General features: G+C 39.7%; 2 protein-coding genes across 2 annotated transcripts; both read left to right on the top strand.

The window, feature by feature from the left end:
- The first annotated feature begins 621 nt into the window (after positions 1 to 621).
- On the top strand, positions 622 to 1,575 carry LOC120981537 (olfactory receptor 1009-like). The gene has a single exon (XM_040411072.1). The coding sequence runs from the start codon at positions 622 to 624 to the stop codon at positions 1,573 to 1,575; it is 954 nt and encodes a 317-aa protein (XP_040267006.1).
- A 13,521-nt stretch (positions 1,576 to 15,096) lies between these two features.
- LOC120982507 (olfactory receptor 5V1-like) lies at positions 15,097 to 16,032 on the top strand. Its single transcript, XM_040412702.1, has one exon. The coding sequence runs from the start codon at positions 15,097 to 15,099 to the stop codon at positions 16,030 to 16,032; it is 936 nt and encodes a 311-aa protein (XP_040268636.1).
- Positions 16,033 to 18,410: the final 2,378 nt, after the last annotated feature.

The following is an 18,410-nucleotide window of genomic DNA, read 5'->3' as shown; positions in this document are numbered from 1 at the left end:
TCCTATGAATGTGCTCCTGATTACCTGACAATCAAGAAAAAAAGGTAATTAGTCAAGTTACCAATTTTTTATGTAGAACATAAAATCATTGGTGGTTGGCAGCACATTGTCCTGTGTAATCTGGGATGTGCTGCTAAAAAGTTATAAATTGTATGGGAATGAATGACCGTAGCAACGATCACTTACTACTTCATACAGAGGAAATGATTGCAGCATGTAAAATAAGCTTTACAAGCTGAAAATGATCATGAAACAATTTGTTCATTCCCAATGATTGTCCTGTGAATTGATTCATGTAAATGGGCCCTTTCAATATATTTGTGAATATTTTATAAAAAATATGCGCTGATAACATAAGCATTATGCCTTTATACATCAGCATTTATTATATAAAATTAAAGGCGGATAAGTATTACATTAAAATCAGGCTGTGTAGAGAATGGTCACACCAGGATGTCTTGTTCCTATGAGGTGTTCCTCGAAAGGTTTAAGACCAGAACAATGGTCATGTAGGCAGACTACTCCGACCAGTGCTCTTCAGTAAGAATATATAAAAAATAAACAATGGGACCCTTTAATTATTTTATTTCTTAGCTACATTCACCAGCTAAAGTACATCTAATGGAAGACTCAAATCAAACATCTCCAGAAGGATTCATCCTCCTAGGACTGTCCAATGTCCCATATCTTCAGGTCATGTGCTTTATTATGTTTTTAATAATGTATATTATAACATTGTCTGCAAATGTTCTACTGATCATCATGGTGAGGACCAACTCAACACTGCACACTCCCATGTACTTCTTCTTGACTAATCTCTCCATAATAGACATCTGCTTGTCATCCACAATTGAGCCAAAAATTTTAATAAATACTCTATCTAAAGACAGAAGTATTTCTCTGGTGGGATGTGCACTTCAAATGTATTTCCACATGGCTTTCGGAGCAGCAGAGTGTATCATTCTTGCCACGATGGCCTATGATCGATTTGCAGCCATTTGTAGACCACTGCACTACCAAACAATTATTAACAAGAGGATGTGTGCTTGCTTAGCTTCCATGTCATGGAGTGTGGGCTTTGGAAGTGCCAGCATTCATACACCCCTAACTTTCCAACTACCCTTTTGCAAATCTCATCATGTTAACCATTTCTTCTGTGAAATGCCTCCTTTTTTTACCCTCTCCTGCCAAGATACCCGTACCAATGAAATACTTATGTACGTTGCGGCAATGCTCATTATCATATATGCTTTCTTTTTGACGTTAATTTCATATATCCAAATCATCTTCACCATCTTAAAGATCCGTTCTTCAAAAGGGAGAGAGAAAGCTTTCTCCACCTGTGCTTCACACCTCACTGTTGTGTCTCTGTACTATGGGACTATCATCTTCATGTACCTGAAACCTCGTTCTGCCTACTCTCCTGAGATAGGCAAGATCATGTCCATTCTATATACAGCGGTGACTCCAATGTTGAATCCCATCATTTACAGCATTAGAAACAAGGATGTCAAAGACACCATCAAAATTAGACTTTCTAAGAAATCAAACAGAAATCCGAAATCAAATTATTGATGGAAGATATATGGTTTGGAAACACCAAGCAAATTCTGAAGGTTTGCTTACTTGCCCATAGATTTTTATTGAGTACATGAATTTTATTTACCAACATGGTTGACATTTTTCTACATCATTAATATCTCATTACTGATGAATCAACCTGTGGAATTCCCACAGATTATGAGAATAGCTTTCAGACACATCACTAATCCTAACCAATTGCTGTTCTTGCTTCATCAACAAGTTATTAAGAATGGGTTGCAGGTCATACACAGCGTGGGTTGGTGTAACACTGTATTTTATTGTAGGTTAAGCATGACAAAATGATACTATCATACAATGCACAATAAATAAACCACAATACCCACATAAAGCTTAGTTTTGATGGAAGCATCAGTGTATCCAAGAGACTCCCATCAAAAAAATAAAAACTTATAACGCATGGTATAGTTTTTTTTAACTGGGCACATCTGAATTGATTTGTGAAGTCGACTACTTTATCCCGTATAGGTGTTCACTCGAACCTTGTGCCAACCTTTTTTTGGGTTGGTGGGAGGTGGCACAGGTGTACCCATTGGATCTGTTTCGGGAACATGTTCTTGTTTGGTTTTGTTAGGAGACATGTGAACAGTTTATTGGTCTACTGAACCAGAATCGACTTAATATTTTTCTAACACAACATCTCTGAGACGGAGGTTGAATTTTTGGATTTGAAGATTCGGATAGATGGTGCCCATATTGTAACATCTTTGTTCCGCAAGAACACTTCTACTAATAGTTTACTCCATTACCAGAGTTTTCATCCAACTCATCTCAGAAAGGGAATACCATAAGGCTAATTTCTGAGACTCAGTCGAAATTTTACATCGACGATGGATTTTAAAGAAGCTTCCACCAAATTATCATTATGTTTTTGGAAGAGATGATACCCTAAAAAAGTTATTTCACAGGCATATTGTTTTGCTAAGGAGTCAAATCGTTTTGATTTGTTTTGGCCACAGCCAAGGATCAGTGATAACAAAGTACGTCCCATCACCCGATATAACAATAAGTGGACTGATCTGTATAAAATCCTGGGCACACATTGGTTCTTACTTACCTCGGATCAGAGACTAACCCGATACATTGATGCCAAACTAAAAATTGATGCCTGTAGGGCACCGAATTTCAAGGACAGATTGGTGCGTAGTCACTTTCAGCGTCTGACTGGTGTAACTGAGGGAGGTGTGAGACTAAAAGGCACATACCCTTGTGGCAATTGCAACATATGCCAATTCATGTTATGCTCAGATACCTTCACCAATCCTGGCAACCAAAAGAAAATTGTGTTGAAGCACTATGTGAATTGTCACTCCAAAAATGTGGTTTATGCTTTACTGTGTCCCTGTGGGAAGTTTTTTATTGGACAAACTACACAAGAGTAAGTGTTACGTAAGAGGATACAACAACATCTTTTCAACATTGGACTGGCCTCTCGGGACAAATCTATGAAGGACAAACCCTTGATGTCAGTTGCTTACAATTTCCTGGAATATCATGGTGGTAAGTATAGTGGTCTGAGGATTGTGGGGTTGGATCTTATTTGCGGTAATATCAGGGGGGGACGTATGGTTCCACAATAACTTAAATCTGAATCCAGGTGGATTTTTAAAATGGGCTCTCTTATACCGTATGGTTTGAATGAAGAACTTACCTTTACGGTATTTTATACACAGTAATTTGGTGTTTTTTTTTTTTTCTTTTGCACATTTATAATTAATTCTATTTGTTTTTTCTAGATTTTCCTTGTTGGTTTATTGGATATTCGAGATATTTTGGAACGTTGAGCACTTGGCACTTTAGGTTGTGTTTCATACTATAAGACCATCGGCTTGATAATTTTGGCGACACTTTTGAGATCACTATACAAAGGACTCTAGGCCCCTTTGCCCTACTGTTGCATGCATATGAGGACTTGCGCATTGAACGGACTCTCTGTGCCTATCCCTACACAATTGTGTTTTGAATTATGGACTTACTTGTATTTATCTGTTCATATCACTTTCTTCGTTTTCTTCCTCTTTTAGTTACTCGGTGCAGACCCACATGTCTTTCTTACCACCGTTTTTTTTTACATACAGAGGCCTGTGTTTGAATATACAATATCATCCATTATATATGATTTGGGCATATATTACTATGCTATAAAGGTCTATTTTTATATATATACATGGGTCATTTGGGTACATTATATGTATTATGAACTTATTTATTTATTTGGTCATATAATATGTATTATGATTATTATTATTATTATCTTATTCGTTTACATATACTTTTTTATATTCATTATGGCAAAAGTATATGAATTATATGGGTTTTGTTGGTCATAATATTGTTTAATAAATTTATTATATTAAATTATTTTTGGTGATGAAACTTTGATCATGGCTTGATAATTATCTATATTAGTGATGGGCATCACTGTTTATTAATTTAATAACCTATGTATATTTGAATAATAAATTTATGTGATTTTTTTTTATTTGTTGCACAATTGACCACAGATCATGTAATTAATTATTTTTATAATCCTCACTTTATATATATGTATATATATATATATAAATTCTTTATCTATATTATTATATTTTTTTTTAACTCATGCCACTTTTATTATCAAAGGTGTTGTTCTGTTTTGATATTTTAGTTTTGACTTATGTTATGTCATTCATTATTTTCTTATATTATTTCTAAATTCTTTTATATATATATATATAAATATATATATATATTATGGGGTTATTTAACCTGTTTAGGACATAGGGCATACAGGTACGCCCTGATGTCCCGGTTCTTAAGGACACACCGCGTACCTGCACGTCCTATGTATTTCCGATCACCGCGGAACTCAAATCATTGAGCAGACACCCGGGGTCAATGCGCGGGGGGTCAATTCAGACCTGCGGTTTGCGGCTTTTACATGTTGCGGCGGGCGGCGGTGCCATCGGGTCCCCGTGGGGCTGTAGGGGGGACCCAATGGCATGAAAGGCAGCACGATGCCTTCCTGAGGCATCGGCGCTGCCTTCCTGTGATGAGCCTGTGGGATCCAGCCCCCCTTATACATTAAAGTGGGACAACAAATAAAGTGGAAAAAAAAATTTGAAAAAATAAAGTTTTCTCCCAAAAAAATTAAAAGTTTCAAGTAAAAAACAAACAAACGTAATTTCCCCCAAATAAAGTAAAAAAAAAAATTGGAAAAAAAAAAGTTGACATATTAGGTATCGCCGCATCCGTATTGACCGGCTCTATAAATATATATCACATGACCTAACCCCTCAGATGAACACCGTAAAAAAATAAAAATAACTGTGCTAAATAAAATAAAAATTTGTCACCTTACATCACAAAAAGTACAACAGTAAGCGATCAAAAAGGCATATGCCCACCAAAATAGTACCAATCTAACTGGCACCTCATTCCACAAAAAATTTGCCCCTACCTAAGACAATCGCCCAAAAAATAAAAAAAACTTTGGCTCAGAATATGGAGACACTAAAATATCATTTTTTGTTTTAAAAAAGCTGTTATTGTGTAAAACTTAAGTAAATTTAAAAAAGTATACATATTAGGTATCGCCACGTCCGTAATAACCTGCTCTATAAAAATATCACATGACCTAACCCCTCAGGTGAACACCATAAAAAAATAAAAATAAAAACGGTGTAAAAAATGCCATTTTTTATCCCCTTACATCACAAAAAGTGTAATAGCAAGTCATATGCACCCCAAAATAGTGCTAATCAAACCGTCATCTCATCTCGCAAAAAATGAGACCCTAACTAAGATAATCGCCCAAAAAACAGAAAAGATTTTTTTTTTTGTTTCAAAAATGATATTATTGTGTAAAACTTACATAAATAAAAAAAAGTATACATATTAGGTATCGCTGCGTCCGTAATACCCTTCTCTATAAAAATATCACATGATCTAACCCCTGAGGTGAACACTGTAAAAAAAAATAAAAAATTGTGTAAAAAAAAGCCATTTTTTGTCACCTTACAACACAAAAAGTGTAATAGCAAGTGATCAAAAAGTCATACACACTCCAAAATAGTGCCAATCAAACCGTCATCTCATCCTGCAAAAATCATACCCTCCTGAAAAAACTATGGCTCTCAGACTATGGAAACACTTTTTTTGTATCAAAAATGAAATCATTGTGTAAAACTTACATAAATGAAAAAATAGTATACATATTAGGTATCGCCGTGTCCGTGACAACCTGCTATATAAAAATATCACATGATCTAACCTGTCAGATAAATGTTGTAAATAATAACAACCAAAAAAACTGCGCCAAAACAGTTAATTCTTGAAACCTTGCCTCACAAAAAGTGTAATATAGAGCAACCAAAAATCATATGTACCCTTTTTTGGAGTTTCTATTCTAGGGGGGCATCAGGGGGGGCTTTAAATGGGACATGGTGTCAAAAAAACAGTCCAGCAAAATCTGCCTTCCAAAAACCGTATGGCATTCCTTTCCTTCTGCGCCATGCCGTGTGCCCGTACAGCAGTTTACGACCACATATGGGGTGTTTCTGTAAACTACAGAATCAGGACAATAAATATTGAGTTTTGTTTGGCTGTTAACCCTTGCTTTGTAACTGGAAAAAAAATATATTAAAATGGAAAATCTGCCAAAAAAGTGAAATTTGGAAATTGTATCTCTATTTTCCATTAATTCTTGTGGAACACCTAAAGGGTTAACAAAGTTTGTAAAATCAGTTTTGAATACCTTGAGGGGTTTCGTTTCTAGAATGGGGTCACTTTCTTGGAGTTTCTACTCTACGGGTGCATCAGGGGGGCTTCAAATGGGACATGGTATCAAAAAAGCATAATTTGCCTTCCAAAAACCGTATGGCATGCCTTTCCTTCTGCGCCCTGCCGTGTGCCCATACAGCAGTTTATGACCACATATGGGGTGTTTCTGTAAACTACAGAATCAGGGCAATAAATATTGAGTTTTTGTTTGGCTGTTAACCCTTGCTTTGTAACTTCCGGAGGTCAGGTGTCGGGAAGCCGTTCCCCCTCCGGGGAAGCCAGGAGCCCCCTCACCGGAGGCACAACAAGCAGGGTACGACTTGCATACATGCCGTACGTAAAACACCAACTGACCAGACAAATAACAAAAACAACACACGACACCACACCCTGAACATAAATCCACACCAAACACCAACTCAGGTAAGGTAGGGAATAAGGAGGAGACATAAGGAAGACATCGCAAACGACCTCGATGACAAACAAGGTGGCCCTCACACTGGAAAGATGATAAGTCCAGGACGAAAGCATGACTCCAACTCCACCAGAAGCTGAAGTCAACTCTGACCTCAGGCTCCAGACACCAGTACTATAAGAGCTCCACTCCCAGCTCCACCTTGCTCACAAACCCGTAATGAGACTTTACTCGTCATTCATCACATGTGATCACTAAGGACATCGTTCATTGGACAGCACATTATGTTAAATACCGATCATCTGGCCCCATAAAAATCACTCCTCCTGAGGACGCAGAACGGCGAAACGTACGTCGAGGAGATAACATACACCAATCCTGACTCTTACTGGTATGATTTTAACTTAGTCTCTGGTTACTCTTTTAGGATTTGTTGTACTTTACTCTGCCATCCTTTATGCGAATCATGGAAAGGGGAGATAGTGACCTAATACTGAGCGATATACAGAGGGTGTTTGCCCTTATTAGGCTCAGTGTACAGCAGGTCTACAGTACCTCCCCTCTCCTGCAACCGCAATTTCCACTGACTTCTTACCCCTTTAAAGAGTTATATTTTTATTGAGTATAGGTGTTGTTATTAATTGGATATATTCACTATATGCTTATTTATGATATGTAATATGTAATACTTGTTGGATTATGTCTATATTGTGATTATTTTGAATAAAGAACACAAATTTTTTCATTTATGGGACGTGTAGTTACTCTTTCAGTGTGGTTTAAATATATATTCTGAGTATCCCAGTGACAGTTATTGTTCACAACATTTTGACCTATTTGGTGATTAATAAGGAAGACATCACAAACGACCTCGATGACAAACAAGGTGGCCCTCACACTGGAAAGATGATAAGTCCAGGACGGAAGCATGACTCCAACTCCACCAGAAGCTGAAGTCAACTCTGACCTCAGGCTCCAGACACCAGTACTATAAGAGCTCCACTCCCAGCTCCACCTTGCTCACACCTTAACCCCATACACACCAGAAATGGGAAGGGAACCAGACTTAAAGGGAAAGTGTCAAAACATGCTACCAACTACACATTGCCGCTGGCAACAAGAATGCACGGCTAACCAGACCATGACACAGCAGTGACAATAAATCATCCATTTTGATCAACGTTACACTAATAAGTATGGCCATCCTTAATGTGTTGTAGTCTCTGTGATTCATCCTGATAAGGGTAGTGTATTTTAATGGGACGGGTTATGCAACCAGCAATTTAGTGGGTAGGAAATACCAATGTCATATTGGTTAACGCAAGGGAGAGGAGCCCTACTCCAGATTTTCAGGTTGTCAGTCACAGTGACGGTGTGACCCAACTGGGTGGAGTCCAGAGGTCAAGTGATAGTATTTAAGACTCCTGTGCCATTAGGGCGGTCGCTTGGTGTGGTTTCTGGTGAGACAGAGCAAGTGTGCAGTTCTTCAGGAAATTTCTAGGCGTTTGGCAGTTTAAGCGCATGATCCATCGTGCTGACTAAGGAAAAGCTCATCAGCTGGAACCCTAACCCTAAGAAAGGGGAAAAGTCTGAAATGCAGGGGTGTTGTTAACCCCTGCTACTTTGTAGAGGAAACTATTGGCTCCATCACTCCCATCCTGTTACTTATGTTCTTGGAACCTTTAAAAGGAACCTGTCATTAGGACTGAAAAATATTCTTACTGTGCATCATCCAATGGAAGAAGCTGCATCTGTCATATAAGTGTTGCAGCCTCTTCAAATGTCTGATTGACAAACATGCTAAGAGTCCCACTGATTTTAAATTGATGGCCTATCCTAAGGTCACAGATAATACATATAGTTGTTCAAGTGCTAGCTATTTTTTTAAAGTAAGGGGTCAGATTTACTTAGCCTGTAGAAGGTTTAGGCATAGACAGGTTGCCTAGATCTGCACCAAATTTATTACTGCGGCTCATGATGGAAGATAAATTAGCTTCTAGGCTAGACACTTCCGTCTAACTCTATACCACCTATTAGTTGGCTTACTTTGAGACAGAATTATAACCAGAAATGGGGTGCAAAATGTTGTATCTTAGGCTACGCCCCTTTTCAAATGAGGTCACAACCCTTTAATTAAGAAACTTTTTGGCAACATTTTATGCCAAAATCTAGGCATTACTAAATGTGGACCAATGTACTGTAATATGTCTAACAAAGAATATTACTAAAAGGCCCCAAAGGCCTTGGGCTCTTATGATTTCCCAAACCACCTCAGCAATCACGTTGCTTGGGCTGACATGGACAGAACAATGGGACCCCCATCCCTCAATCACAGTGCAGAAAGATTTCTCAGATCCCGGCTATCAGTGCTAGAGACTGGACGTCAATCAAGTGTCTTCTAAAGATTAAACATTCTCAAAGAAGTAGGCAAATATGTATAAAGGAATGTAAATGACCTGAGAATCTGTCACAGAAAAAATTAAATACTTCAGTGTACATTATAGGTGGTATATTGAAAATAAATGTTTTTCACCATATATTGCCATCATCATCAAAATTGCCACTCCCATTTCTACTGAAAGCACATAGACTGGTTGCTGTGTATTTACAGCCTAAAAAACACAGTTATTTTAAAGAGTTTGTCAGAAAAAGTACCCATTGTAACCAGTTTACTAATGTCCAGGGTCAAACTGGCCCAACAGAGTATCATAGAATCATCTGGTGGGCCCAGGAACTGAATCAATAATGAACCCCTTTGGTTCAGCAGTAAACAATCCCATTTGGAAGTTACATTGGAGCCAAACCAGAGATTTTGATCTATAAAACACTGTACTGATGAAGGGGAGAAAAACATAAACAACTGTTTACAGGTGTGTAGCTCTGGTTCGTGGAAGTCCTTAGTTATGCTTTAAGGCTTTAATGGGTCCAAAATTGGGTCAAAAATTGACTTACACAGCAGCTACCCATAAGTGCCAGTAGTGAGACAGTTTTAGTCCTTCTGGAGAAAAGCTCAGTTTAAGGCCTCCTGCACACGACCGTTGTGTGCACCCGTGGCCGTTGTCCCGTTTAACGTGTTTTTCTGCGGCCCCATTGACTTTCAATGGGTCCGTTAAAAACTCGGCTACTGCACCGTTTTGTCACCCGCGTCCGTGACCCGTCTTTCCTGCCCGTCAAAAAAATATAACCTGTCCTATTTTTTTCACGGTCAACGGTTCGCGGACCCATTCAAGTCAATGGGTCCGTGAAAATACACGGATGCACACAAGATAGTCATCCACGTCCGTGATCCGTGTCCGTTTTTCCTATCATTTTCAATGCAAACTTGACTTAGTTTTTTTTTATCTCTTTTCATGTCCGTGGATCCTCCAAAAATCAAGGAAGACCCACGGAAGAAAAAACGGGCACGGATCACGGTACAACGGAACCACGTTTTGCGGGACGTTAAAAAATACTGTCGTGTGCAGGAGGCCTAATTCCTTTTTTTTCCAGAGAGCAACAATGTCTCCCTGCTGCTTCATGTTCACCTATTTACCAATTTTTTTGGGCTATTACTTTGCAACTGCCTTTTATCTGAATCTGGATTTGGTTATGGCATAGCTTTGCTTGGTTGATTAGGGTGGAGTTGTTGATCGTCTAGTCCAGGGGTACTCAAGTACTTTTTGTAAAGTTCCACATACCTGGGTATGCCCCCTCTCAGCAAATATGCCCCTCAGTGCTCCCTCACAATAGATATGCCCCCTTAATGCCCCCTCACAGAATATATACCACTTTAGTGCCCTCTCACAGAAGATACACCCCTTTAGTGCCCCCTCATGAAAATTTGCCCCTTTAGTGCCTCCTCACATTAGATATGCCCCTTTACAGTAGATATACCCCTTTAGTGCCCCCTTACAGTAGATATACCCCTTTAGTGCCCCCTTACAGTAGATATGCCCCTTTAGTGCCCCGATAGTGATGCCCTTGCATTTTTGATAATATAAAAAAGCACTACTTACCTAGCCTCTGCTCCCCAGATGAATGGAGCAAATCATCCTGGAGCTTGTGCTTCCCAGCACAGCAGTCATGATGACATTATTTTATCGGGTCAGAGAGCACTGGCCAGGGAATGGTGCAGGATGGAGCTGTTGTATTCAACTGTATCTGCATTCTCATGATGTATATACTGTTTAATGGGGGACATGAAGAGGTCTGGACGACTGTCACCCCTGGTCCCTGTTAAGTACCCCTGGTCTAGTCTATTTATATTCAGGCCTTATTGGATTCTGGTTGTCGAGTATTTGTTTGGTGCATTCTCTTGCATGTTTGCATATTTTTCTGTATTCTAGGATCTGAGGTTCCACCATTGAATGTTGTTCCAGTCTAGTGTACTTTCTGTGTAATCTGGGATTTATAATGCAAAATGTACCAAAAAGTGCAACTTGAAGAAACTTTATTTAAAACACAATGAAACTGCCAAGCAACTTTAATCATCTCAGATGTCTACAAGGCAATAACTCTATAGGGAAATCCTGGAATTCTACAATTCTTTCACCTCACTTGTGTCCTCCGGGGACTAACAGTTCATGGCAGCACAGTATATAGGAGGGAGCACTGACAACATAATAGATTGTTTTATGCTGGTTGAAAATCAGCAGACACCATTTCAGCTATCATCAGAAGATCGTCAGGGTGGCCAATGAGCAGCCAAAGACATGTTCATACTCAGGTAAATTTTCGATACATGAAAAAAGTGTGAATATTTTTAAGAAAAGACCTTATCTCAGATCTAGATTTAAAGTTACTGGCAGAGATATAGCAGAACCGAATTTCTAATTTACCCCATGTATTGTCTGTCATTAATTAGACTTGTCATAAAATGGCATGCAACTGCCATCAACACACCTGACAAACCATAGAAGTCTCTAAACTAAAATAACAAAATGAGCACTACTACATCTGGTTAAATACACCAGTATAGAATATAGAAGATAGTATCACACTTAAAGGGAACTAGTCATCAACTTTATTCTGCCCATACTAACGGCAGCATAAAGTAGAGACAGGTGGGTTGATTTCAGCGGTCTGTCATTTAAAAGTTAAAAGTAAGTGGTTGCCGAGAACCAACATCACAATCATTGCAGACTGGGCCTGGAAAAGAGTCATGGCCACCTGAGAAGAGTCATGGTTATTCATGAATTCCTGCTCTCCTGCTGATGACTGACAGGGTTCTACCTAGTTTTCTCTCTTTGTCTCTAGGAGAGAACTGCCAATCATCAGCAGATTGGGGTGAGAGCATGATATTATGAATAACCAGGACTCTTTTCAGGTAGATTTGACTCTTTTCAAGGTCTGTGCTGCAATGATTATGATGCTGGTTCTCAGCAACAACTTACTTTTAGATCATGAGTGACACCCCTGAAATCAGCATTTCTGTCACTATTTTATGCTGCCCTCAGTGAGGTCAGCATAAAGTTGATGACAGGTTCCCTTTAAGCTTACATACACTTCTACAGAATTAAATGTATATTATTACATCAAACTGTTTTTCACATGATAGGCTTAGTATGTCTTACTGGCAACTATGTATCATACACAAAAGGCTTAGAACTTACACCAGCTTTGATATACCAGCTCAGCAGATAGTGATAGCCTCTTTGACTCATGCCACATGGACTCAAAGAGAAAGCCTCTATGTCCTGCTTCCCCACCAATCATAAACAAAGACTGTGAGACCTGCTTCCCCTCCCAAACATCAAGAAAGCCTGTGGGTCCTGCTTCCCTCAAGAACTCAGGGAAAGCTTGTGAGTTGTGCTTCTCCACCGCTCATACAGAAAGCCTGTGACTCCTTCCTTGTCCGCCATTTATAGAGAAAGCCTGTGAGTCTTGCTTCCCCATGACTTAAAGAGAAAGCATAAGAGTCCTATTACCCTCACAAACTCATAAAAAGCCTGTGAGTTTTACTTCCCCCACATGCTCCAACAGAAAGCCTCTGCATCAAGCTTCCCCACCACTCAAAAGACTGTGAGTCCTGCTTCCCCTGCCCACTGATGAAGTCTGTGAGTCTTTCTTTCCTCACTACTCATAAATAAAGCCTGTTAGCTGATCTCATCCTACTCACTCACAAAGACCGTGAGTCCTTCTTTACCACCACTCATAGAGAAAGTGGTTAAGTCCTGTTTCCCTGCCCACTCGAAAAGAAAGCTTATGAGTCCCGCTTCACTACCACTCATAGAGAAAGTGTGCTTCCCTCACTAACTCATAAATAAAGCTTGTGAGTCCATCGTATTCTACCTACTCACTGTCTTATGGTATATGTCTCACTATAGAAGAAATTGGGCTGATAACATGAGCATAAAGCCCTCACAAGAACCGAGAAGAAAGAGTAGAGAGTGCTATACATATTAGGGTAAGTATAAAATTAGTTTGATAACATTATTGGTGAAATGATGCATTTCTGGGCTGTACTAGCCCCTTCCTCAGATTTAATATCAGTTAATTTCCTGAGAAATCTGAGGAAGGGGCCAGTACAGCCCAGAAACGGATCATTCCATCAATAAATCAAACTAGTACTATACTTACCTTAATCCTTTTTCACCGATACGGACAACGCTCTCTACTCTTCCTTCTCTGTTCCTTCATACACCGCCCAGCCAGTGATCAGACCGATACAGTACAGGGAGCAGCCGAGTGCCTCAACTTCTCCAGGTGAGCCCCCATTCTGCTGACACTCTCTGAAAGCCCTTAGTGGTACTCCCTATGCACTCCTTTCTTTTCCTTTGTTTATTATGCTCTTACAGGTGCATCCCAATAAATTTAAATATCATTGAAAAGTTAATTGTTTCAGTAATTCAATTCAAAAAGTGAAACCCATATACTATATAGATTCATTGCACACAGAGTGATCTATTTCAAGCTTCTTTTTTATTTTAATGTTGAAGATTATGGCTTACAGCTAATAAAAACTAAAAAGTTAGCATCTAAGAAAATTTGAATACTGTTAAAATGTTCAACAGCGTAAACTCATGGTGTCATACTCTGATCAGCTAAACACCTGCAAAGCTTTCCTAAGCCTTTAAATGGTTTAGTAGGCTACACAATCATAGGGAAGACTGCTGACTTGATAGTTGTTCAGAAGACAGTCATTGACACCCTCTACAATGAGGGGAAGGCACAAAATGTCATTGCTATAGAAGCTGGCTGTTCACAAAGTGCTGTATCCAAGCATATAATTGGAAAGTTAAGTAGATGGAAAAAGTGTTATGGAGTGGACTGAGGTTGGAGTCAGTGCTTCAAGAGCCACCACATACAGAGACATATCCATGACATGGGCTACAACTTTCAAATTCCTTGTGTCAAGCCACTCATGACACAGAGGCAACGTCAGAAGCGTCTTACCTGGGCTAAGGAGAAAAAGGACTAAACTGTTGCTCGGTGGTGCAAAAGTCTGTTTTCATATGAAAGTAAATTTTGCATTGCATTTGGAATTCAATGTACCAAAGTCAGAAGGAAGAGTAGAGAGGCACACAATCCAAGTTGCTTGAGGTGCAATGTGAAGTTTCCAGTCAGTGAAGGTTTGGGGAGCCTCATCTGCTGGTCTAGGTCCACTGTGTTATATCAAATCCAAAGTCAGCGCAGCCATCTACCAGCAGGATTTCATTTTCCAGCAGGACTTGGTATCTACCCACACTGCCAAAAGTTCCAATACTTGATTTAATAACCACAGTATCACTGTGCTTGATTGGTCAACAAACACGCCTCTACACCTAAACCTCATAGAGACATAGAGCAACAATCAAGTATTGAGTGCATATACTTTTCAGTAGGCCAACATTTATGTAGCACAAATATTTTTTTAATTGGTCTTATATAGAATATTCAAATTTTCTGAGATACTAACTTCTGGGTTTTCATTAGCTATTAGCCATAAACATCAACTTTAAAAGAAATAAATGCTTAAAATAGATCACTCTATTTGTGTAATGAATCTATAGAATATATGAGTTTCACTTTTTTAACCGAATTAATAAAACATTAACATTACAATGATATTCTGATTTATTGAGATGTGCCTGTTTATCAGTTTTTACGATATAGAACTACATGATAAGTATTATTACATTAAAGCCAGACTGTGTTAAGTATGGTCAAGCCAGGATGTGTTGTTCCTACGAGGTGTTCCTGCAACGGTTGAAGACCAGATCAATGGTGATGTAGGCAGTCTGCTCTGAAGAATGCTAAACCAGTGCTCTTTAGTAAGAATACAGTGTATACAAAATAAACCATGGGAACCTTTAACTGTTTTATCTCTTAGCTACCATTCACCAGCTACAATACATCTAATGGAAGATTCAAATCAAACATCTCTACGAGGATTTGTCCTCCTTGGCCTGTCCAATATCCTGTATCTTCAGGTCATCTGCTTTATTGTGTTCTTGATAATGTATATGATAACGTTGTCTGCAAATGTTCTACTGGTCATCGTGGTGAGGACCAACTCAAAGCTCCACACTCCCATGTACTTCTTCTTGACTAATCTCTCCATAATTGACATCTGCTTCTCCTCCACCATTGTACCTAAAATTTTAATAAATACTCTATCTAAAGACAGAAGTATTTCTCTGGTGGGATGTGCACTTCAAATGTATTTCCACATGTCTTTCGGAGCAGCAGAGTGTATCATTCTTGCCACGATGGCCTATGATCGATTTGCAGCCATTTGTAGACCACTGCACTACCAAACAATTATTAACAAGAAGATGTGTGCTTGCTTAGCTTCCATGTCATGGGGTGTGGGCTTTGGCGGTGCCAGCATTCATACGACCCTCACTTTCCAACTACCCTTTTGTAAATCTCATCATGTTAACCACTTCTTCTGTGAAATGCCTCCTTTTTTTGCCCTCTCCTGCAAAGATACCCGTACAAATGAAATAGTCATGTACGTTGCGGCAGTGCTTATTATCATGTATGCTTTCTTTCTGACATTAATTTCATATATCCAAATCATCTTCACCATCTTAAAGATCCATTCTTCAAAAGGGAGACAAAAAGCTTTCTCCACCTGTAGTTCCCACCTCACAGTTGTGTCTCTGTACTATGGGACTACCATCTTCATGTACCTGAAACCTCGTTCTGCTTATTCTCCTGAGATAGGCAAGATCATGTCCATTCTATATACAGTGGTGACTCCAATGTTGAACCCCATCATCTACAGCATGAGAAACAGTGATGTCAAAGACAGCATCAAAATTAGACTTTCTAAGAAATCAAACTATTGACACAAAATACAGTACATGATTTGGAAATACCAAGCACAGTCCGAATGTTTACTCACTTTCTCCTAGATTTTTATCAAGTGCATTCACTTTATTCATTAGTCTCGTAAATTAGTGGTGGATCAACCTCTGAAACTCCCCAAGATTCGAATACATCACCAGTCTTGTACAATTACTTCCCTTGGTAAACAAGTGAATAGGATTGAGTTGCAGGTCATACACAGTGTGAGGTTGGGCGTAATATTGTATTTTACCTAGGGCTGATTCAAGACAAAATGATATAATTATACGCGTGGTATACTGTTTATTTAACTTGGTACATCTGTATAGAATTGTAGAAACAACTACTTCATCCCATATGGGAGTTTAATCATATCTTCACAACATATTCCAAAAGGACATCCTGGTCAATGGGGCACCATGGCTATGATTTGTGGGTACGTCCCATGGAGTTCCCATGTGTAAATTCTGAATGTAGTGTTGACACATAATCACGGTAGAGCTATATAATACTGACATCCATAGCCTAGAGTCCCAGATAAGAGCCCACAGGCCCTGGGTTCCCAAGCATTAGACTGTTGCAGTCTCAACCTGACATGGGTAGGGAAGACCTCTAGATGGTGGAGGCCCCTAAGCAATTGCTATTGTAGGAGTGTGGAAATGCCATCGTCATAATTAGTGTTGAGTGAATCAAAGTTAAACAAAGTGACTTTGATCTGAATTTCGGGAAAAATTTAATTCGCCACGAATCCGAATTTCCTGGTGCTTTGTGATAACAAATCAATTTTTCCATAAATGGTGCTGGCGAGCAGCAGCCACGTCCATGTATCAGGTGTGACTCTCCAGACTTGATAAAGCGGTCTTGTACCTCGAAACACGTTGTCTTTGAATAAACCGAAACCAGTTTTGATACCTGGTTCTGGTAGTGCGCCTTGTGTCGTCCATAAGTCCGCTTGATTCCTATGGTCTAGCGCTCCTACAGTACATTTGTCCACCTGAGTGGTGGTTTGGCTCCCGCCTAAGGTGATCGGATAAGTCTGGCTGCATCAACCAACGAATACCTCTATTCAGGCCTTCATTGTGGTTGCACCCAAATTGATGCAACACAAATAGGTGAGCAAACCATCTCTCCTGTGTGAGGGCAAAATTACCTAACTTATTTACCCTATGAGCGCCATTCTCTTCTTTTTGCCACTATTTGCCATACTGATCACATTTAGAAGGGGCAATAGCTTGAGAGACCTCCTCGTTCACAGCCATTTTACCCCTGCTCCCCAGCAGGGAACGTGGCTGGACTGTAGACCTACTGGTTGCTTTAAGTGTAGTGGCTGCATAGCCTGTAACGTCGTACAAACAGGTAAAACATTTTTCAGTTCTAACCTACAACGAACATTCCCTATTAGGGACTTTATAAGTTACAGAACTCAGGGTGTGATTTATAAAATCACCTGTGAATGTAATATGGAATACATGGGAAAGATTAGACGGGAACTTCATAGGCGACTGGGTGAGCACCTTGGTGACATCGAGAACAGAAGAGACACGGTGGTGTCCAGACATGTCCACGATTGTCACCAGGGCAATCCAAGATGTTTAAAGGCCATAGGAATTGAAAAAGTCGGATGCCCAGTTCGTGGCGGGGACTAGGATCGTATTTTACTACAGCGTAAAGCTCACTGGATATATACACTACGCACAGTTTCACCCATGGGCCTGAAAGGAGACACTCTTGACTATCTGCCATAGGGTGTGGTTGAGTTTTCTTGCCAATTCTTAGGAAAAAGGAAGGCGCCCCACTAGGAAGGAGCTGTGAAAACTGAAAGCCTTTGGGGCTGCAAAGAGCAGGCGCAGAAGGAACACTGTGACCCATGACTCCGAAGTCACCTCCATGTCATCCTGCTGTGACTAAGAGGAGGAATCAGCCATCCAATCCACAATTTCATCCTCTTTCTCCTCAACAATAATGTTGCGCCTTACCTGTGCATCGTCGGACGAGTGAGTCTACCTTACTAAAGATGGCAGCCCGCATGTATTCGCTGGCAAACACTGCGAACTGACCATCACTGCCGGTGGAGGCCGTGGGTTTGCCTTGTGGAGCATGCTGCTATATTCAGTTTACTATGGCTGCTGCTGCTTCACAGGTTTACTGGCCTAGGCATCCCAAACTTGTGTCCTCGATCCCACAGGATACAGTTAATTTTACTGATTGGGTAGCTGAGAACTGTATTGCGGTGGTCATCTGGCACTGTATGGTCGATTCATTTGTGTTTTGTACGACTGTATGATTTGGACACTATATTATTACCCTAAAGGGTTGCATGAAAAGAGGTTACTACACATAGCACCATTCAACCCAAGGCCAACTCTGCACACCATTGCTG

This window comes from Bufo bufo, chromosome 11 (genome assembly GCF_905171765.1).
Source record: "Bufo bufo chromosome 11, aBufBuf1.1, whole genome shotgun sequence".
NCBI classification, from domain to species: Eukaryota; Metazoa; Chordata; class Amphibia; order Anura; family Bufonidae; genus Bufo; species Bufo bufo.
Note: the sequence above shows the minus strand (reverse complement) of the source record. Positions and strands in the feature narration are given on the sequence as shown.

Coding starts and splice junctions, on each gene's coding strand:
- LOC120981537 (XM_040411072.1), top strand. CDS start 622: ATGGAAGACTCAAATCAAACATCTCCAGAAGGATTCATCCTCCTAGGA.
- LOC120982507 (XM_040412702.1), top strand. CDS start 15,097: ATGGAAGATTCAAATCAAACATCTCTACGAGGATTTGTCCTCCTTGGC.